Here is a 23,110-nt window from a genome sequence, read left to right as displayed (position 1 = left end):
AGCGAGGCCCCCCGCTCCTGGAGGCCCTCTCTCCTGCCTCAGCGGTTCTCTGGCCTCCAGCCCTGCAGTCCACCCTTCCCCCTTGGCCTCGTCCAAGCACACACGCAGAATTACACACACGAGGTCACTGTCACACGCACTCAGAACTGCTCAGAAATATTTACCTTTGACCTGCAAATCCTTGACTTGCCAATGACCTTCCCTACCAACCGCTCACCCCCAAAAGTCCCTCCTGCCAGTTGCTCTGATTGAGTGAGAGCCCCCTGGCAGTGCTCAGGCTCCGCTCCCAAAATACCCTCCCGACTCAAACAGCTTGAAATTGTCATGTTTCTCCAGCCCACCATCTGGGAATTCATCAATTAGGCATGAATTTGGGTACCCTGGGAGGGCCAGTCTGTCACACATCAGGGTGCATTAGTGTAATGGATTGCTGTCCTACCAACACCAAGCTAAGAAGGGCAGCTGCAGGCGTGGGAGTGTGGATGGGAGTGGAGAATGGAAAACTCCGGAACATGGTAGCCACCGGGTGCAGGGCAAGCTGGGATGTGCCCAGGAGTTCTGGACATGAGTCTGGGGCCTCTGGAGACAGGAGTCCCATCAGGGTTTGGATAGGGCAATGAGTGTATGCCCACCGTGAACTTTCCAAGGTTCCATATTTCATATACACCAGGCAGGAGTTGGAACCTAACTTCCCTTCCTGTTCTCCAGGGACCCGTTACGCCTACTCTTCTCTCCTCCTTCGTCTCTTCCGTATTTTTTCTTCTCCTCCACACTGTATTTCCCCTATTTCCTTTTTCTCTGATCCCAGAAGAGAAAATTGTCTCTTTAGTTCTAGTTTCTCTATCTTAAAGATTTAAAAGGCGTTTGGGGGCTAGCCTCTGAATCTACCTATTGTTATAGAACCACTTTATGGGACAATGTATGACTAGCCCTGTGCCTGGCTTAAAGTAGGTGCTCAACAAATGCCGGTTAAGTAAATAAAGGAGTGAATGGAAGTCACTTCGTTGTGAGCTCCAAATACTGAATTGAGGAGTGGCCTTTTAGAACTGATCCCTCTGTGGGTGACCACTGGATTCCCCTTAGGCACAAATCCCAGGTGTCAGTCGTCCCGGGCTCCCACAAGATTCCAAAGATGAAGCCAGGGTGGGACCCAGGGTGCAGACCCCTAATCTTGTCTGCTTCCTTTCCTCCTTGCAGCTTTTTCTTCGGTAGAGGTCGGTGGACAGGAACTGATGGGGGCCTAGCGCCCTCTGCTGGTGTATTTTCATAGTTGGCTTTTGCATAGTACGTGGTTTTATATACCCTCTTGTTTTTTAACAGGTTTGGGCAAGGTGGGGAATATTTCTGGTTTTATTGCAGGCCCACTCTTCATGACTGTCAAGTTAGAAGATGGCTCCTAGTGATAAAAATGGGTGTCAAGATGATATTAATAATTTAATAGAAAGTAGGTTTTGTTTCTGTTTTAACAACCTCCTAGCACCCAAGTGTCAAGTTGAAATGGCTTCTACTGCAGGCCCAGTGCTGCATCTCTGATGCCAGTGGGTTTTCTTACAAGTTTTGGAGAGGCACAGGCCTGGTTTTGCCTAAGCGAATTGAGAAACGTCCTCCAAGAAAGAAGCAACCGTGTCCACAATGAGACTGGCTCCTGGACAGAGGCTGCAGCGGCTGAGCTTTCCCTGATCAACAGGAACCTCTGGCTCTCAGGACAGCTGCAGAGGGAAGCCAACAGGTTTGCTATCTGCACCAGACCCTTTCAGCATTCCTCTAGGATTGCCACAGCAGACACCTGGGTCGGGAGGGTAGCGAGCAGGGACACAGCCCACAGGGGCACAGAACCCAAAGCCAAAGTAACCCAGAGTGTGGGCAGCCCCTGCTGAGAGAGAGGCTCCTTATCTTCCACATACATGGAGTCACCCGGGAAGTCTTGTGGAAATGCAGGTCCTGATCCCGTAGGTCTGGGGAGAGGCTGAGACTCCGTATTTCTAACGAGCGCCCACATAACGCTGCTGCTCCGGGGGCTACACTGTGAGAAGCAAGAGTGTAGAGGAAACAGGTTCTGAAATCAGAATGCTCAGGTTCGAATTCCAACTCTGCCACTTACTCGGTGACCTTGGACAGATGACCCTCGATACCTTCTCTCTCCGAAGCTTTTTCATCCTGTATCATAAACAGGGAGAGTGACAGTTTGAATGACTTCATAGAATGACAGACAGAATGACTTCATAGGTTGTTGTAAGAATAAAACAAAACAATGCAGGTAAAGCTCTTAGCACAGAGCCTGCAGTGCCTGTTATATGGTAAATATCTTTATAGTCATGTGTCCTTTTAGCAAGTGTTTATCAATGCCCTGCTACCCGCCTGGCAGTGACAGAAGCAAAACCCCTGTTCTCAAGGAGCTCACATTCTGGCAGAAGACGACAACAAGTAAAATGTATAGGACGTAGGTCGGTGATAAGTGTGCTGGAGAGAAAACAAAGCAGAGGAAGGACCCTAAAAAATGCTGGGGGTGGGGGTATTGTTATGTGTATAGAATACTAGGGAACGTACACTGAGAAGGTAATTTTGAGGTGAGGGAGCTGACCACGTGGACGGCTGAGGAAATGGGAGGGAACACTGTAAGTGCAAAGGTCCTGGGCCAAGAGTGTACGTGGTCTGTGTGAAGAGCAAGGGAATCAATGCGGCTGGAGCCCAGAAAGTGAGGGGAGAATACTACTCGTATGTGTGGGTGTGTGTGGGGAATGGTGATAGTGGCAGATCAGGTAGGGCCCTGTAATCCATTGACTTTGGAGTTTGCTCTGAGAGAAATGAGAAAACACTGGAAAGTTCTACATAAGAGTAACATGCTCTAACTAACATTTTAATAGGACAACTTTGGCTTGTTGAGAATAGACTGTAGGGGACTCTTCCTACACTCCAAGGCCACTGTAATAACCCAGGGGAGAGAGAGAAGAGTGACAGAGATGCTGGTGGAAGTGGTGGGAGCATAGGTATTAAATAAGTATCACTCACAGTCATAAACATAAAGCCATTTTAATTTTGTTTCCTGTTGTCCTTTTAAATTGTCCTTTTAGTGGGGTTAATCTTCCCCCTTCCTCTGGATGAACACTTGGAGAGAGCATGACTTCACCGGCCATTCCCAGGAAACAGAAAGGCCTAAGGTGCTTTCCATCAGAAAAGATATTAAGAGATCTCAACTGGCTGTGACTCCATTCTTCAGGGTCCTTCCTGGGCCATCTACCACTTCCTTAAAAAAAAGAAACAAATAAAAAACAAAACTTTTTTTTAATACAAACATTACATGTTTATTGTAGAAATATTAGAAATTATAGATAAGCATGAAGAATGACAGAAAAAGCTGTCATAATCCTACTACACAGAGAAAACCACTGCTGTTATTCCTGTGTACATTTCTCTGTCTTTTCAAGTTCATGCATGCCTCTCTCTGCACACACACATTTTTTTTACCAAAAATGGAGTTATACTCTAACACTGCTTCATAATTTGCTGTTTTTAATTTAACATTATATCATCAGCATCTCTTGATGACATTAAATCTATTTCAACAAGGTATTATTCTGAATGGCAGTAGAACATTCCGTTGTGTGCCATAATTTATTTAGCCAATTGGTGTCCACTTACATTGTTTCTGATTTACGATGAGTCCCTTGTAGTAAAATCTGGGCACACATCTGTAATTTTTTTCCTCTCTTTTCAGGCATCTGATATATGGATCACCAAACTGCCCCTCACAAATATTGTACTAGGCAGATTCATACTGGAGCTGCTCATTTCCCCACATACTCATCACCCATAAAAAACAAAACAAAGCCCTTCATCACCACTTTTAAAAACGGACATCAATATTAAAGTGTCAAATGGGCAGGACCCTCCACCCCAAGAGCAGAGCAGTTAAACTCTGCTCCATCGCCTGCCAAGGGCACATATCCTCCTTCTGGGTCTTCTAGTCTGAGAATCGGGGTTGGGCTTTCACATTTGCTGTTTCATCTTCATTCTGGAGCTTGAACTTGGTTTGGTTGCATTTTGTTTTAATATAAAGAGAAGAACCAAGGATCACCTTGATCACGAATATAGGAGGGTAAATCACCTTTGAAACACTGAGAGGGTTGCAGGGAGACTCTAGGGGCCCCTGGAGTCAGTCAGGGTAGCCCCTCCTTAGGAAAGGGGGTGGGTAACCCATTGCCATGGAAATGGGTGCAATCAAACCTGTTGAGTCTGAGAGATTGATCTGGGCTCCCTTCTGGGGTGGTGGATGTCTGAGCCTGTCCTCTCCCACCTTCTGGGGCTGGCGGTGGCCTGTGACCCGGGAGAAGGGAAGCTGTGAGTAGGCATTGTGCCAGGGCCCATGGCAGTGATGGAATGGACAACACAGCCTGGCCTCCTCCAGGGCCCACCCTGCCCACCTAATTGCCGCCCACTGATTTGCCCTCATGTTTCTCTGGTGACTGCTTGAGTCAGGGCTGCAGCACCTGTTATCTGTGGGCGAGCTGGGGAGAGCCAGCTGCACCTCACTCTGTGGGAATCGGACACTGAGATGAGATGCTGTGTTACAAGGGGCCCATTCTGTCCTCTGGAACATCCAGTCCCAATCTCCGTACCATGTGTCTATTTTCTTGTCATTTGATTTATTAATATACACATCCTTCCTCCTCTCAAAACAGCTTTAGGTCATTTGTTTATTTTTTAAATAAAAATGGATCAGTATTCACTTCATTGCACACATGGCTATGATGAGAGTCTGTCAAGGTGTCAGGAAATTGACATCAAGAATTGAAGGCCTTTTAATCGAGGAAAGGCAATTCTGAGCTCATCATCACTGCTGTCATGGCAGTTTTTCTAAAAAACTGAATTCCTCTGCATATACTCTCATTTAACCTTCACAACCCCCCTATGAATTAGGCGTTATCCCCATATTCCAGATGAAAACACTGAGTCTCAGAGAGGTGAAGTGACTTACCCGAGGCCACACTGCTGACTTGTATCCAGGTACAGCTGACCCAAGGTCTGTGCTCCTGCCTTACCTCCTTCCCTCGGATGTGCTGCCTGCCCCAGAGAGCCACAGAGCAAAGGGAGCAAGGAGCACAGGGCCGGGAGTCAGAAAGCCTGGCTTATGATCCTGACTTTGCTACAGAGGCTCACTGCACCTCTCTGGGCCTTGTAAATGAAAGGCACTGGATCAGACAAGCTCCAAGATTCCTTCTAACTGTGGGGCTTAGTTCAGGCTTGTTTGGTGGCAACAGAAAGCCACTCTGCAGAACTGGGCACTGCAGTCCCCGAGTCCGGGGGCTTTCACACAGCCAAGGCTGGGCTAGCACCAGACCAGCAGGGCCTGGGACCTGGACGGGGGCTCTGGCAGCCCTCCCTGCAACTGCATGTGTCACCACTTCCCTCAGCATCCCCATTTCATTCTGTCTGCAAACTGGTTTTCTTTTTCTGTAGGTCAGCTTTCTCTGCTTCTTTGGCCAATGGTGGCAGATGCTTCTCCAGCTCCCATTATAAGGCCTCAGTTCTGGGGGCCTACTGAGTCTCCCCAAATTCCAATGCCAAATTCCAAGAGAAAGAAATCCAATTGGGCAAGTTGAATTGGAAATCCACCCAACTGGGACCCGTAGCACAAAGAAGTGGGGACTTGGAGAGATGCCCCCAAGAGGCTCTGAACACAGGACAGGAAGAGCATCTTTGGCAGAAGAGACAAGGTGAAGTACAATTCGATTCCCGATGAGGTGACATTGAGACCTACAGAAAAAGCACAAGCTCACTGGGGTCTCTATCACTTCCTCCTTGACTCACCTTTGATGGCTCTCAGGGCCTTTTCTGGAAGAGCTAAGGATGAGAGGAGATGTTAGTTGCATGAGGGCAGAGACTACACAGAATTCACTTACTACCCACTGTCCCTGCCACTTGACATGTGAGGCTGCGTGGCTAACATTCCCTGTTTCTCACACTGGTACCACTTAGTCACTCAAGTTGACATTTCCTCTCTCCCTCTTATAGCAAATGAGCTGCCCATTCCCATGCCTCCTTTAGAACATTTCGTGTCCATTCCTGAATCCCCCAACTCTCCCCCCCACACACCCTAATCCTGCTTCTCAGCATCTGGATCCCGAACCACTTCCCTTGACTCCAGTAGTTTCTTCTCAACCTGGAATCCACTGTGCACTTCCAGGTACTTGGTTCTTACCCACTGTTTTCCACTCCAACTCCCTCCCTTGCTCCAAAACCTTCCCCAGAGCCCACTACATGTGGGATCACATCCAAACTCCTCAATATTCAAGGCCTTGCATTTCTGATCTGGTCTGAGCTGTCTGACCTTTTCTCCCCCACCCCATCTATAAATCTACACTCCAAGGTCCCACGTGCGCCCTTCACATCCCCAAGCCCCTGCCTTTGTTCACCTCCACCTCACTCCCACACAGACCCCACCGTCCCGGCTGGCCTGCCCCCGGCCTCTGCACAGCTCTGCAAGGACTCAGTGACTTGGCAGCTTGGCCGCTTAGAGACATTCCCCACCCCTTACTAGTTCCGGCTGGCAGTCCTTCCTGTGCATGAGGCTGGTCAGTGTCTAGAGGCAGCGCTATGTCACCTCCATCTTCATCCTCAGCTTGGAGGTCAGAGCCCCGACTTGGCAGGTGCTCAGAAATGTTGCCTCAACTTTTGCTGGTGATTCCCTCTTGACCCCCTCTAGGAAGGGTGCCAGGGTGCCAGTAGGGGTCTCCTCCTACTTGGGACCCTCCAGGACCAAGCAGGATGGTGGGGGGCTGAGGGGAGATCCCGAGAAAACTTTCCAGACTCTCCAGATTTCCATCCCAGACCATGTCTGGAAATATACATGTGACTATGTCCTGTCTTCAGATTGGCTCATGAGATGAGGGAGACTTGAGGGCACTTAAGACTTGATTTTGTGGCCAGATCACCCCGACGTGTTCTCAAACCTAAGCAGAGGCCCGTTTTAAGAACGAAGCCAAGGTGGTCAGGGAAGCAGAGCTGCCACAATGAGCTGAAGTGCTGACTTGTTCTCGTGCAGAAGATTCTGCTGTGCTCATCAGGCCCGGAGGACGGTGCCAGTGGCCTCTGGGGTCCCTGGCCCTCGGCCCTTCCCAAGCTCCCCCGAGCCCCAGGTCCACATCATCCAGCTCAGAGGCAACAGGACAAGCATGTGTGGAGAGGGCAGGTTTGCCTGGCTGTCAAACAGCTGGCACATCTGTCCTTGGGGAACCACAGCCCGTCATGCCTGCTGTCACTGCACATGGGCCAGCTCTGCTGGTGACCTTGTGCTTTCTATGTAGGTCTCAGTGCCACCTCATCAGGAATGGAACTGTACTTCACTGTGTCTCTTCTGCCAAAGATGCTATTCCTGTCCTGTGCACAGAGCCTCTTGGGGGCGGGAGGTTCTCCCTAACCTGTACCCCACTTCTTCTTTGTGCTACAGGTCCCAGCTGATCAGACCAAGGTGGGTATCCAACCCAACTTGCCCAATTGGATTTCTTTTTGGAATGAGAGAGAGCCAGAGAGAAGTCACCATGTCATTTATGACATAGTCTTGAAAGTAACACACCATCACTTCTGCCATATTCTCGTCATTAGGACCAGTAACTACTTCTAGCCCTCACTCCAGAGGACACAAATTAGGCTCCTCTTCAAAGAGTGTCAAAGAATTTGGGGGCCTGTTTTAACACCACTGCAGCACAGAGTTGAACAATGAAGTATTCCCAAGTGTTTGGAAGCTTGATAGTCAAGGCGCAGCGTCTGGGGTCCCTCCTGTAGAGGCCGAACAGCAGCTCCCAAAGGTGCCCATGTCCCAATCCCAGAACCTGTGAATGTCGTTACCTGGCAGAGGGGAGCAAAGCTGCTCATCAACTGACCTTAAAATCCGGAGATGACCCTGTGTCATCCAGGTGGGCTCAATGTCATCACAAGGGTCCTTAAAAGTGGAAGCCAGAGGCATCAGAAGAACCAGGGTTAGAGTAACGCACAATAAGGACCTGACTGGCCACCGCTGGCTCTGAAGATGGAAGGGCGCCGTGAGGAGGCCGCCTCTGGGAGCTGAAAAAGGCAAGGAAACAGACTCTCCCCGAGAGCCTGCAGAAGGAACGCAGGCCTGCCACCACCTGGCCTCCAGCCCAGTGAGACCCGTTTTGGACCCATCTTAAGCCATTACATGTGCGGTCCTCTGTTACAGCAGGAAGAGGATACTAACACCGGGCTATACCCACTTTCTTTTCCCCTTTCCTAACCCATTTCTACTTTCACCCCAGGCTTATGATTATTGCACTTATTGATACATGGTCCATATTTGCAATGTACATCGCTACCATCTCCTTTAAAACTGTAAGCTCCTTGAGGGCAAGACCTGTTTGGTGTTTTTTTAATGTCTCTCTGAAGCACCCAATACATTGCTCGTTACAATGTAGCCATTAAAAACTTGCTCAATTATTTACTAGACTATCTAAAAGTAGAAGCAAGAGCTGGTGTGAAATAAAATATGAAATCCCCTTAATTCTTCTTCCCTCCAACTGGAGCCAAAGAATCACACCCTTGGTAGAACAGTTCACTGAAATCCTGTTTTCTCCGGATCTTTCTTTACTCTCATTTCAAGCTGGCAGCCAAGTCTCCTCTTCCCTCCAGGGATTTGGGGCAGGACACAGTGGAGCTGTGGGAGGTCACTGGCTCAGCCCCACCTCTAGAGGCAGAAGGATATGACTTCTCCCGGTTGGAGAAGAGGGAGGGACCTTTGCGAGGGGAAGGAGGCTGGATCCTCAGGGCCCAAGGACCCCAAGTTCCTATGTGCACTGGGGCCCTGAGACCTCTGCACACCAGACCCTGGGCCTGGGGGTTCCCTGCATCGCCCAAGACTCTCCTCTCAGGTTCCCTCCCCCCCACCCCCACCCCATACACACAGTGCAGGAGCCAAGAACATGGAGGGAGCAGGTGGATAGGCCAGTGGGGTTGTCTCCTGCGACCACGCAGAATGGCATCGGACATTTTCAGGGCCTCCCCTTTCTTTTGACCTGGAACCTTTGCAGAACCAGGTGGAGTAGAAGGACATGGTGGAAGGGGAGGAGATGACTCCAAGGGTGACCAAGACAAAATTTCCTACTAATCCATCAGGAAGCAGGAAGAGGGTTTGGAGTCTGAAATACACTGATATAGAACCCAAAAAGTGACACACTTTACATACTCGAGCTTGGGACTGATATTCAAACCCGTGACACCCCCCTTTGACTTTTCATGAAGATTTTAATCTGGGCGGAAGGAGGCCTGGGGCAGGTGGCATGGAAGAGGGCAACAAGCCTTCGCTGCAGCTCGAGGGCTGGAGAGGCGAGGCTGTAGCTGCTGGCAGGTTCTGCCTCAGCACTAAGTTGGATGCATGTCCTCAGTCACATGGGGGATGAAGCACAGATACATCAGAATGAAGCTCCAGATGGCAAGGGTGAGAAGGGTGCCCAGGCCTGGCGTGGAAGGTTCCTGCTACATGGGGAGAAAGGCAGGAAGCTGAGGCCTGGTCAGGTCAGCAGCTGGTGAGCCCCCTCCCCTCGGGAGCAGCCTCCGGGCTGAGCCACCCGAGTTGTCCTTCCTGGGGCCACGGCCTCTGAGACCGAGCGGATATGGTGGGGCGGAGTCTGCATAGACCACAGGTAAGGCTGGATGCGAACACAGCCCGAGCGGGACAGGCACTTCTCGTGTGGCCCCACCTACCCCTGATTGTAGCTGTCCTTTAGGGCACACAACACACATTTCTCCTGCAGAGGACAGACACGGTACATGAAAGGTCACTTTCCCCTGGTCCAAGATGGCCAGCCTGCTGGGCACCTCGTCAGGTCTTGCTATAGGAAAGGACAGAACAATACAGTGGCACTGGGGGACAGGCACATCCAGGCTTGAGTCCTACTTGGTCATGATGGAGGGATCTTCCCAGGCCTGGAGGGCAAGACTCCAGAAAGGGAGCCAGGCTCTACAGGCCTCCTGGGGACCGTACAGGGGTGGGACCACTCCCCTTACAGCAAAAGGTACCGAGGGCAGCGAGGAGAGGCCCAGGGGAGGTGAGGGAGGAGCAGGAGCCAAGGGCTTTTGAAAAGGGTCCCCCAACAGGGTGGAGGCAGGGCTTCACTTACACAGTGGGTCTCACACTGATGGAGGGAGCCCAGCAGGTTCGTTTTTGGTTTTTGTAGTGGCACAGTCTTCTTCTGGAGAGTAAGTGACGCTCTGTCCACTCCATCCGTCTCCTTGAGCCGGAGCCGTGGGTCAGTCTTTCCTGTCAGCCTGGGCTCCTGATGCTCCTTTCCTCCTCTTCTAAGAGCAATGGGGAGTCAAGGAGGGGCAGAGATGGGGAGACAATTTCCAACGTGGCAGGGAGGCAACCAGGGCAGGGGCGGCTGCGGAAGGCTTGACTCCGTGCCACTGGGGCCACAGCACCTACCACAGCCCCTTGAAAAGTCTGAGAGTCCTCTGAACCCCAAGGACATTTAGCAGAGTGAAAGGGGAGGTTCTTTAGGGATGAGGAGAGACGGGTGCAGGTTACACTTACAGCTTGCTGCGCTTGTGTATATTTATTAAAACATCCATCTTCTCCTCCATATCCTTCTGCATTTCCTTCAAGAGAGAATTCAAAGCTAGAATCATTACCCTGAAGGGCTTTTGAAATCCTTTCCCTGCCTCTCTCTGCAAACCACTCAAGAGATCACCTCAGCATCTTACTTCCTCAAGAATCCTCACGGGCCTCAGGCGAGGTGGCTTATGGGGTGTACATGACACAGGCCACCTCTCCTTCCCCCTCCCCCATTCCACCATGAGGCCGTGCAACAGACAGAGGCATTAGGGGCCTGTCCAAAGGCTCCAGGTGAGTCAGAGGCCAGGAACTGTTCTACCTGAGCTCACACTCGGATGAATCCATTATCAGCCTTGGTTCAATGCCTATTAAATGACGGGACCAAAAAAACAAATCTCGTGATCCCCTTCCCTCAAAGACACTTCTGACTCCGATACTTTGACCCCTGCCATGTACCCAGATCTCTGTTCGATCCATCTTTCACCCAATTCCTGGCAGAAATGGCCAACGCAAAATAAAACTAACAGCAGCTGAAATGGCACTTCACATTTATCATTTAGTAAGAACTGAAAGAATGGTAGAATCTTCTTGGTAAAGTTTAGATCTATGAATTTGACCTGAGAAACCTGGATAGAAATAGTGGTCACAAAAGAAATTGTAAGGTGGCAGACGCTATCATAGATGACATTTGTCATGAACAAAACAGAGTCGGATTGAACCTCATAAAGTGTAAATGAAAAATAAAGTGCTTCAAGGAGAATAATTTTAATAAAAAATGAAAGCTCTGGAAACGGTGTACTGAACTGCGGTAGGATAGCAAACTGATCAAGGAATGCTACTGTCTGGGTGGAGCTGGCTTCAAAATATACCTTCTTGAAAAGCATTTTGAAATGTTAGTATACATTTTGAATTAAATATTTGCTTTCATAAATAGAGTCACAATATCCTTGAAAAGAAAATATCCCCTGGGTCCAAAAAAATCAGAGTCAAAATGTCCCATGCTCTTACAAGTCTCCTCACCATCACCTCAGACCCCTTACGTCCCAAAGTGATCTCCTCATTTTCTCTTCTAAATTAGCTGTATTTCCCAGCCGTCAGTGACATTGTCACCACGTTCTTCTCACCACACAGATGAGATCTTTGGTGTCATGGATGCTTGTCTCTCTTTCATTCTCTACACTGAGTCAGTCTCCAAGAACGTTATTTTTCCTTCGATGCACCTTTCAGATGTATCTTTTCCTTCTGTCCTTACACCTGCTCCAGCCTTTCTTCACCTTGAGTCAGAAACGGCTTCCTGTCTGATAATTTTGCTCCCGACAGCCCCTGCCTGCTCCCCACGGGCCCCCAGGCCACCTTGCAAACAGCTGCCGGCTCAGCTTTCTGAAGTGCTGCTCCTAGCATGTTCTCTGATTAGGACTCTCCAGAGGCCTCTTCTTGCTTACACAGCCAAGTCCCAAGCTGCCTGTCGGGCTTTCAAAAGCCTTCATTACTTTCTGCCTTTGCGCGCCTTCCATTTCATTTCTCACAGTTTCCCTGAACGATCTCACTTTTATGACTGACCTCCCCACTGACCACGATACACTTCAGATGTTCATCCTGCTTCCATGCTGTGCGCAAGCTGTGCCCGTGCCCAAAATAGCCTCTTTTGTGCCTTTCTGTACCCAGTCCTACCCCCTTAACAAAACACTTACTGTTTGCATTTTATCACAGAAATAATGCACACCCTTCGTAGAAAATTTGGATAATACAGAAGAATACAAAAGAAAAAAAATTATCATCACCTGGAAATAACTATTACCGTGTCTCCCCCAAAATAAGACCTACCCGGACCATCAGCTCTAATGCATCTTTTGGAGCAAAAATTAATATAAGACCCGGTCTTACTTTAGTATAAGACCGGGTATAATATAATATAATAAATATAATATAACAATACCTGGTATAATATAACATAATACAATACAATATAATACCCGGCCTTATATTAATTTTTGCTCCAAAAGATGCATTAGAGCTGATGGTCCAGCTAGGTCTTATTTTCGGGGAAACATGGTAACCTTTTGATATATTTCTTTCCAGTTTTTTTTCCTATATATTTACTTACCTCTCTTTTTTTCTCTTAGTTGAGATGAGCCTGTATATATTACTTGTATCTTGCTTTTTTTCTCACTATAAGCATTCTTTCTCAATACTGTCTCTATAGTTCATTATATGGATATAACATAATTTATTTGGCTAATCCTCTGCTGTTGAAAATTCTGGTTGTTTCTAAATTTTTACTATTATAAATAATCCTGTGATGAACATCTTTTTATACGTATCCATGCTGGCATTTCTGATTATTCTCGTAAGTTAAATTCTGAGAAGTGGAATTGATAAGGCAAAGGCTTTTCATATTGTTTGACACCTATAGTCTAATTCCTTTTCAGTCTTGTACAAACTTGCACTCTGATCAGCAATATAAGAGCGTTCCTACCGTGTTCTGTAAATGTCGTAAATTAAAGCTTTTGCTTATTTGAATGGGACAATTACCTAATTATTGTTTTCATTTGCATTCATTCGATTACTCATGAGGTAAACCCTTTTCATGTTTATTGCTGTGGATTGTCTGTTCCTACCCTTCTCCCATTTGTCCTTTTGGATCCTTTTGGGTGGATTTGTGTAAGCTTTATGTTACAGATAAAAACCTGTTATCTATGTCTACCACATTTGTGAAAAAATTGTTTCTCCAAAACTATTGTGTGCTTTTTAATTCTGTATACGGTACTTTTCCATTATGATTTCAAAAATTTTTATATTGTTAATAATATCAATACTGCCGTTGTGATTTCTTCCATTGTACTTATGCTTAGACTATCTGGTTAAATACTTATATATACTTTCTTATTGGTTTTTCTTATGTAAATCCCCTTTGTAGACTATGTCAGTTTACAGAGACAAGTGCATTAAGTTTTTTCATCATATATTCAAGCAGCGTTAATATTATTACATAATCCTTTCCTTCTGACATTTTAAAAAATCATCTTTATCATCTTTTAAATTTTATAGAGCTAGGGTTCCCAGACTGGAGTGTACACTGAATCACCGGGGGAACTTTAGAAATTATTGACCCTGGACCTCAGGCCTAGAGGTTCTGGTGTAATTGTTATGCGATGCAGCCTCAGTATAAGAGGGCAGGTTAAAGCCACAGTCCAGGCAATTCCAGTGTGTGGCAAATTCCACTACTGCAAAAGTGCTGCAGAGCTGGTTCTCACCCAGGAGCAAGCATCACAATCACTTATGGAGTTTTAAGCAATCGTGCCCCACCCTGGAGACTGTCATTCAGTTCACGCGGACCAGGGTCTGGGTATATGAATTTCAGAAATCCTCACAAGTGATTCTCAGTGCATCCCTGGCAGAGAGGCTGTTACAGGGTTACCTAGGCTGGTTTCACTCCTTTATCTTGGGCTGTACCACCTTGATTCGATTATTATGGCTTTATTATGAATTTTTATATTTGTCAGGAGTAGTTACAACTCTTGAAACATTTCTAGATATCTTCTTTTGCTATTATGCTTCTACATTGGTGGTTCTCAAACTTTCACCTGGGGAACGTGAGAAAAAATCCAAGGTGGCAAGCCCCCTCTGACAGGGCCTGGGCTCTGCTTTATTCATTTGTGCTCCTGGTGCTTACGAAACACACCAGAGTCTGAGAACCACTGTTCTACAATCTACATGGTCCTCTTAGTTATTGTTGAATTCAGAAATTATCTTATCGGACTTTTGGTTAGATCTGCATTAAGCTTCCGATGCAGGCTTCAGCGCTCACCTCAAGACTCACTCTGTAAGGACTTCTGGTTACTCCAGCGCACATTCATTACTCACTGCTCTAAACTCTTAATTAACTGACATCCAGTTATCATTTGCCTGGGTACTTACTTGTTACTTAATTATATTTATTTTATTTTTATTTTTTGCAGTAGAGTTTGGACTAGACCGTAAGCACTGGCAGAGCAGGGTCTGGTCTCTCCTTTCACCACCCCTAGGATGGTACTGGCCCATGGAAGGCGCTCAGGAAATGCTTACCTTCATAATCTCCACAAATTCCTGGAGTTTATCAAAATCCTTGTCCATTACATCTTTTATCTAATGAGGAAAAAAGGCACAGAGCATGTTATTGAATGTGGAATCATCTTTGGGGCATTTTAAGCAAAGGGCAGCAGCTGGTCCCCTGGAGTGAGCTGGATAAAGCTCAAGGAATGGACTGATGATGACCCATTAAAGCCACGTTCTTCCTAAGGAGTCTGTGAAGGGACTTGGGTACATGTACCACCAAGTCACCACCACTCCCAGCCTAGCACAGCTTAGACCTGGCTACTGCCAGGCTTCCATGTGGAGCTCCCACCCCAGCTCCAATCACGTCTCCTGGCTTGAGCATTCTCTTCCTTCCTAAGGATGCTGTAGGTGGTTCCATCAAAGAAACAAGAAGAGAGGTCTTGCTCTGCAGCTTGCTCGAGGCGGGGAGTGGGGGGTGGATAAGGAGAATGGAGTTGGTCCCTGACTACCCCCAAACTCCAATAGGCCCCTCTCACTGTCACTAAAGTTCAGCTCCCCAACCCTATCCACAGGACACCTTAGAGAGTCATTATCATTCAAAATTGTGTTTGGGCAGTCGGATGGCTCAGTTGGTTAGAGCGTGAGCTCTCAACAACAAGGGCGCCAGTTCAACTCCCAGGATTGGGATGGTGGGCTGTGCCCCCCACAACTGAATGAAAACAGCGACTGGACTTGGAGCTGAGCTGCGCCCCCCACAATTAGATTGAAGGACAACGACTTGGAGCTGATGGGCCCTGGAGAAACACACTGTTTCCAATATTTCCCAATAAAAATTTTTTTAAAAAATTGGGTTTAAGCTTCAAACAAGTAACAAATTAGATATCCTAAGCTGCCTGACCCTTAGATGCTCTAGGGAATTCAGGCTGAGTTCATCTGATTGCCTTTTCCATGCAAGTCCCGACCTCCTTCACTGTCAAAGTCAGGCACCGCGTGTCCCTCACAGCTACCCTTTACCTCCACGTTCTAAAAAGTCTCATCCTGTTACCTGGTTTATCTCCTCCATTTTTTCCTTGAGCTCTTCCCTCACCTCCCTGAGTTCATTCTGAGGAAATAAAATAGGGAAGAGAAAGAGTAAAGAAATGTCTTGGCTAGAAGGGAAACTGTCAAAGGAGGAAAGGAAAGATACTTCCCACTGAGGAGGAAAGAAAGGGTGCTGTTAGAAAACGGGGTGGCACATACAGGCCTCGTGTGTCTTCTGATACTTCTGTGGTGCGACTGCCCACAATGCACAGCCTGAATCTAATCACAGACAACCCAAACGGAGGGTCATTCTACAACACAGATACGCTGTGATCCCCGAAAATGTCTGTGTTGCAAAACACAAGGGTAGATGAAAGGACACAGAGAGACATGGAACCAAGATGCGTGTAACCCTAGACTGGATCCCAGACCGAAAAGGTGGTTTTTCCTTTTGTTATGGAAAACAGTAGCGGGATAATTGTTGAAATTAGAATAAGGGCTGTAGATGAGTATTGTATCAATGTTATTTTCCTGATTTTGATATTTTAATAATTATACTGTGGCTATACAAGACAGTGTCTTTAGGAAATTCTTGTCTTTAGGAAATTCTGAAATTTGAGAGAAATATGCTTTCAAATGGTTCAGGATATATACATATATATATTCACTATATATATACACACACATATATATATATGTGTGTGTGTGTGTGTGTGTGTATATATATATATACATACATATATATATATATATATATATATATATATATATATATATGTGTGTGTGTGTGTGTGTGTGTGTGTGTGTGTGAATATACTATATATTGAGACAGAGGGAAAGCACCTGACAAAATGCCAACATTTGGGGAATCTGGGTGAAGGGAATACTAGAATTCATTGTGCCAGTTTTTGAAACTTTTCTGCAAGTATGAAATTGTTTCAAGACAAAGAGTTAAAACAAGCAAACAAATAAACAGAACCGGAGGGAATGAAGCCACAGGGCCCAAAGCCCAGCCATAGATGCCAGCAGTGTTACCCACCATGGACCTTGTTGTGCTGCCCCCTGCCCACCTCTTCACAAGGCTGACCCAACCCCTGGCCGCCTGGTTCGCACACCCACCTTTAGCTCCCGTGTCCCTCCTGGTTTGGGAAATGGCCCTTCTGGTTTAACTTGCTTGTAGTCATATGTCTGTTGATTGAAACCAGAAACACAGTCTTGGGCACTGCAGGTGTTGGGTACATAAGGCAGGAGAGATCACCCCGAGTTTCTGTTCTTCCCTTTGGGCCAGGGCAGACAGGTGAGATCTGGTGGCCCCACCTACACAGTAGCTTCCTCCATCCTTCTACTCCCTCTGAGCTCATCTCCTCTACTGCCCTCCTGGCCCACTGGGCCTCAGCCCTCCGTCCCCTGAACAGCCAAGCTCCTTCCTCCGTCCGGACCTCTGTACATGCTGCTTTCTCCACCTTGGAGTGGCCTGCGCCCGTCCTGCAGCTCTCGGCTCCCACGACGGCCTTTCCTGACCACTGATCTCCAACAGCCACCCACTCATGTCTCCCTATTTTAATTCTCTGCATAGCAGGTAACACTGCTGAATTTTTCCTTACTTATGTGTGTGTCTGATTAGTTACTAGTGTGACGTTCTAGGAGAGCAGACAGCCTGTCTGTCTCTCACTGTACCCCCAGCACCTGGGACAGGTCTTTGCCACCAGCAACAGAGCATGGCCCCTGACTCCAAGTCCCCTCCCTATGAGTCCCAGGCCTGGCTGCCGTCCTGGCCACAAAATAGCTTCTTACTTTGATTGGCTCTGGCTTCAATTCCAGGCAAACTGCCTTGTAGGTCTTGCTCTGCAGAGAGAGGAGGTTGGGATTCAGCCTCTCAGGCATCAGGATTGGGAGGCTGACACCGGCCCTTGCAGGAGGACCCCCACCTGACCCTGCCTGTGCAATAGCGCTTGCGCTCAGGCCCACATATGCCCCAGCACCTGATCCGAGACAACTCAGATTCTGTCATGTTATAATACATCTCGTATGAGCAAACGCCTGCCTGTTCCGCAGCAGCCCTCTCCCTGCTGGGGGTACCTGGGCGAGGAAGCACTTTAAGGTAACTTTAAGGAAGCCATGTAAGTATTACTTCAGGAGCACAGACTCCAGTTCTAATCTCAGCTGTCCTCCTACTGGCTGTGTCAACTTGGGCAAGTTGTTTAGGCTCTCTGAGCCTCCATTTCCTCATCTGTGAAATGGGCCTGAAACTGTATTTCTATAGTGAGGTTACTGTACACCTTGAATACACCCATTAGATGTGGGCCTGGCGCCAGCCTGACGTGAAGTCATGGCTGTGGGAGTGGTTGGGGGGTGGGGCGGGTTATTACGTTTTCCTTATCCCAGAGGAAGTCAGGAGAGGCCTCTCTTCTTCCCATGCCAAGGCCAGGGGTCAATCCCACCCTCCTTCCAGCCTGAGAGGCCACTTCATGCTTAGAACAGAGGAAGAAAAGCCAGGATGCATCAGGGCTTTCTCTGCATCCCCCACCCCACTCCTGCACCTCCGATGGGAGCTGAGGCCCCCTCTGTCCAGTTTCTCCTTTACCAGGTTTGTTTTCTTCAGTTCTGCCCTCTTGGCCGACATGACGGAGGAGGCCAGAGTGTTCTCAACTTCCCGACCTCCCCACGACAGGCCCCCGTGACCAGGCCACTGGCCTATGCAGCCCACAGGCCAAGGTGAGGGCGGGATTATCACCTGTGTGTGCAGAACAGCTGAGGTCACAATGCCCAGGACCCATGCCAGCCCTGAGTGTCACTGTGGCTTGGAGCCTGGTGTGCCTTGGCCATTGAGACGAGGGACTCAGTCAGGTTCCAAAGCCACAGGGGAAAGTCTCCTGCAAAGGCCACCCTGAGGGCCCGTGCCTGCTGTGGCTGGGACACAAGGCACAGCTCAGGAGAAGCGAGAATTGCTGGTCCTCCCCAGTAGGACCACCCTATTGACCAGGAGGGGGGTCTGCCCAGAACGACTAACTTCTCCAAGCCCACGATTTCCTCTGTCGTGCTCTCCGGACGTGGATGGACCCTCCCTCAGGCCTGGCGCTGTCTTGGGCTGAGATGCCCTGAAGTCTGTCTGGTTCAAGGTACATGTACTGCGCTAACCTGGGGTTTTCTGTGCTGTGGAGGGTCAGGGGTGGGGCAGGATGATTTCTGATTCCCTGGCCTGATGGCATGGCTGGCCCTGTCTCCTCTCCCCAACACCCCCAATTCTCTTCTGGTTCTCCTGTCATCTGGGAAGAGGGCTGCGGCAAGAAACCATAATGCTAAAGGTGAGAAACCTCTAGGGGGGAAGGTGAGGGGGGAGAATGCTAGAGAAAAAGCCATTCTGAGAGCAGCTGTAATTTGTGCTTCATGAACCAAAGGAGCATTGCCTTCAAAGGAACCTAAAATCATTCGGAATCCAGGTTAGATGCCTAATTTCTCCTTTCCTCTTATCCCCAGGCAGTCCACTTCCTTCTTTCCTGTCATTTCAACTACTAGTTGGTACCGAAAGGCCAACTTGGGAATTCTGAGGACAGAATCCCCACAGGAGAACTGGAACTGCTGCAAACTACACATGAAACACTTGCCTGCACCCCCAGAACAACCTTCACACTCACCCTCCCTTTCCTGCAGTGCGTGAAGCCAGGAGCCCTGGAACTTCCTGGGGAGCTGCCTGCAGCATTTCTGATGCACCTCCCAGGGGGTTATGTCGCAGCCCCCAATCTGGTGACAGCCTTTGATCTGACTCTAACACAACCGAAGGACAAGGTGTCTGTCACTCTGTTTAGTCTGGGAGGGGTGGGGAGGAAGTGGCAATGAGATGCCCAGGCTCCTTTCACTGCCCCCCTCCCCAATCTGGGGGACTCAGTGTTCTAAAGCCCTTGCATTTGGGTAGAATGTTTCATAAAGGTGCCCAGCTCCCTGACGGCTGTGGTCTCCAGTCATCCTTAGAATGCTGTGACCATGACCTAGCTGTACTGCTCTTAACAATACCTGCAGACTTACTGCAGTGTCTGGGTGCCGCCCCAGCCTGAGGGGGCTCCCTGGTGCCTCGCCCCCGGGAACCCTCACATACACTGTTTCTAGAGATTTAATGAGCCTGGTTACTGCATGGTCCTATTTGACTGATTTATAGACACCTCACAAAGCTTTACACTGTGTCAGGGTAGATAGCTTTTGTCACTGACACGCTGGTTACTATGCAATTTCTGATCCTTTCTATAAATAGTATATCCGCTCTTGGCTAGAATTATCCTATTATATTGTTTCTATGGGAAAATTACATCCAGTTTCTATCATGGGAACTTTTAGTACCTCTATTTCAGGAACAAAACATAATATTCTGAACAGATCATTGTAAATCTCCAGCTAATTCAATACAGCTAAGGAGAAAAGTCAGAGCAAATGTATTGTATGAGGATTGCAGGCCTTTTTCTCCTGTGTGTTCACATGACAGGGTCATGTTTTTCAGGGCCTCCCAGGACCCAGGGGAACCTGTTACTATTCCCACAGCCAACGGTTACAGAGCAGCCTGCTGTGTGAGATAAAGAGCCCCCAACAATCAGAGGCTCCTCTGCTCCTGCCAAATATGGCTCCTGGGGCTGCCTCGCTTGGCTGGAGTCCCCGGAACTCTTTGGATGGAGTCCAAACAGGGGATGGCAGTTATACTCCTGGCTCGTTCAGCCTCCGTGCTCGACGGCTCTCTGCAGTTGCCATCCCTCCACCTCTGACACCTCCAAGTTCCCGTGGATCACTGACGCGATCAGACTGAGTGACTCCAAAGCCTCTTTGGATGGTCCTTGCTGGGAGGTTACCGCTGACCCTTGAACAACTCGGGTGTGAACTGTGCAGGTCCACTTATACATGGATTTTTCTCAGTAAATACTCTAAATGTATTTTGTCTTCCTTACGATTTTCTTCCTAACACATGCTTTTCTCTACCTTGTGCTATTTTAAGAATATGGTACAAAACACGTCACCCACACAAAATGTCTGTTAACCGATTGCTTATGTTATTGGTAAGGCTTCCTGTCAACAGTAGGCTGTTAGCAGTCATGTGTCAGGGGGAGTCAAAAGTTACATGTGGATTGAAAGCTGCGCGGTGGGGCGGCACCCCGAAGCCCTGTGTCGCACAGGGTTCAGCTGTATTTTTGCACGGTGTTCATGGGAGGCGTCCAGCACGCATCCTGGGAGGGGCCTGCATCAGTCCCCCTCCCACTTCTGTGGCTAAAACACAACCACAAGGCCATACCTAACTGCCAAAGAGGCTGGGACACAGGGCAAAGTCCTTCCAAGAATCAGGGGAAAGAGGTTTAAGGAGCAGGTAGCTGATCTCTGCGGCCCTTCCCTAGCATGTTACCTCTCTTACTTCACTCTAACAAGTCCTCACCAAAGGAAACTTGACTTGATTTTGTGTTCTTATGTTTGTAGTGCAAAAGGGACATAGTCAACAAGATCCAAAAAAGAAGGTACCAGTGGCCTGGGGTTAAATCTCCCAGCAAAGGTGACCTGGCACAGTTAGAGCTCGGGTTACAGATCCACCTCTTTGCCACCTGAATGGCCAATGGGCTGGGACATGGAGACAGTTTGTAACAATGACCCTGTTTGTCCAGGGCTCTATAATACAATACTCCCAGTCTATCCCGGCCCATTCTGCAGAGGGCCCTGCAGACCTCACTCTCTTACTGCAGGCCCCAGAGCATGTTCCCGGGCCAGGTGACAGAGGAAGCCTCTGGGGCCCTGAGCTCTGACTTGAAGCAGAGAAGGGACATGTGACATGGCTCCTCTGGGTGGCAAAGTTCATGTGAAAATCGCTCCCTGGAGAAAGACAACTTGCACTGAGTCAGACACTGAAGCAAGCAAGCACACTCATTTTCCGAGCGCCCTAAACACAAGCGTTAGGTTTTTTTCCCCCCCGATTTTTGATTAAACAAAAGTGATTTATGTCTTGTGTCCTCACCCCTCTAAAAACTGCAATAATAACAACAACCCTTCCAGAGAACTGTGAATCCTGGCGCCTGCCTGGTTCTCAGCCCCGGACCTCACTGCCGGGCAACCCTAGTCCAGGCTCGGGGCCAGGCCGGTTCCCAGCAAGGAGCTCAGGTTCACTATGCAGGGGACCCCACATTGAGTCCCCTGTTCGTTCAGGACACGTTCACTGAGCGCTCCTTTTAGGCACCAGGAGCACAAAGAGAATTGGGCACGGCCCTGGCCCCAAGGGACTCATCACCAATGGGCTCACAGCTGCAACAGCAGAATCGCACTTACAACATGGTAAGTAGGCCCAGGGTGTTAAGGGTCCCAGAGCGGGGACACAGCCCAGTTCTTGGAGCTGGCTCTCTGCCATGTTCTTCTGGACCCCATTCCTGGCCTTGGGAGCTTCCCAGTACCCTGTTTCCTCTAGACCCAGATTCTTCTCTAAACCTCAGCACAGGAGCCAGGCAGGGCCACGTTTATCCACCACATGCCAACACCCGCCTGGACCTCTGAGGATGACACGCTCCCTCCACTTGTCAGTGGGATCACCCCTTCCATGCTGGGCCCTGGATGGTGACTGCCTGTCTCCAGCATTTCCAATGGGTCTTCCTTCCAGCAGAGTTCCTAGCCTGTCCCAGCAGGTGTGCTGCATACCAAATCAGCTTTCTCTGCTCCATCTGGCCCACGGTCACCTTTACCTGGCCTTGTCACTCGATGCAGCAGTTTGGACTGGACTTAAATCTATCCGTCCTCTAGCGGTATAGAACAAGAAGGTGTCCTCTGAGATGTGTGTGTGTGGAGCTGGTATTTTACCATGTCAGAGTATCTGCATTCCTGTTCTCAGAGGTCCTGTGGGTTACTGGCTCAGGAGCTATAGGCAGACCTCACTTTATGGCACGTCACAGATGTTGCATTTTTTACAAATTAAAGGCAAGGCCCTCTTCCTGCGAAAAAGAGGTTTGCCTGTAATGGGATATCCTAAATGTGACAACCCTTGGTGTGTGTGCATGGATGTCTCTCAGCTCAGCACTCAGAGAACTGGAAAAAATGAAGCCCCAAAGTCCACAGGGAGGAGACCGCACTGCCAGCCTGGTCAGTCAGATTCCTCTTGCTGACCTCAGTCAGCAACCTGACCTGGCCTCTTCCTGCTGCTCCTGCCAGAACCCAGTCCCCCCAGACATTCTACCAGCCTTTTCTCTGGCCTTCCGCTTGGTTACCTGTATTAGGGTTCACCAGAGAAACAACAGAATCAACAGGAGCTCACTCTATCTGTCTGTCTGTCTGTCTATCGATTTCTTTTAAGGAATTGGCTTACGTGATTATGGAGGCGAATCTGCCACCTGCAGGCTGGAGACCCAGGAGAGCCAATGGTGTAGGTTCCAGTCCACACACAGAGGAGGAAGGCCCAGTTCTAAAACAGACAGTGAGAAGGAATTAATTCTGCTCAATTCCTCAACTGACTGGATGAGGCCCACCCACTGGGGAGGGCAATCTGCT

General features: G+C 48.7%; 1 protein-coding gene across 2 annotated transcripts in view; it reads right to left on the bottom strand.

The window, feature by feature from the left end:
- Positions 1-769: 769 nt before the first annotated feature.
- Positions 770-23,110, bottom strand: part of TEX35 (testis expressed 35) — a 30,161-nt gene continuing 7,820 nt past the window's right edge. Inside the window, exons 2-11 of one of the 2 annotated variants that reach the window (XM_074322356.1) lie at positions 22,929-23,024; positions 16,739-16,807; positions 15,645-15,701; positions 14,630-14,689; positions 10,544-10,608; positions 10,131-10,308; positions 7,881-7,939; positions 4,225-4,314; positions 3,010-3,244; positions 770-2,157 (exon numbers count right to left, since the gene is read on the bottom strand). In XM_074322356.1, the coding sequence (XP_074178457.1) occupies positions 3,235-3,244; positions 4,225-4,314; positions 7,881-7,939; positions 10,131-10,308; positions 10,544-10,608; positions 14,630-14,689; positions 15,645-15,662 (480 nt within the window). In that variant the 5' untranslated portion in view covers positions 15,663-15,701; positions 16,739-16,807; positions 22,929-23,024 and the 3' untranslated portion in view covers positions 770-2,157; positions 3,010-3,234. Of the gene's footprint in view, positions 2,158-3,009; positions 3,245-4,060; positions 4,315-7,880; positions 7,940-10,130; positions 10,309-10,543; positions 10,609-11,688; positions 12,078-14,629; positions 14,690-15,644; positions 15,702-16,738; positions 16,808-22,928; positions 23,025-23,110 lie in introns of those variants that run through there. The other variant, XM_074322357.1, reaches the window with a different exon arrangement.

This window comes from Rhinolophus sinicus, linkage group LG17 (assembly GCF_036562045.2).
Source record: "Rhinolophus sinicus isolate RSC01 linkage group LG17, ASM3656204v1, whole genome shotgun sequence".
NCBI lineage: Eukaryota > Metazoa > Chordata > Mammalia > Chiroptera > Rhinolophidae > Rhinolophus > Rhinolophus sinicus.
The sequence above is the reverse complement of the archived record's forward strand: the minus strand, read 5'-3'. Positions and strand labels throughout refer to the sequence as shown.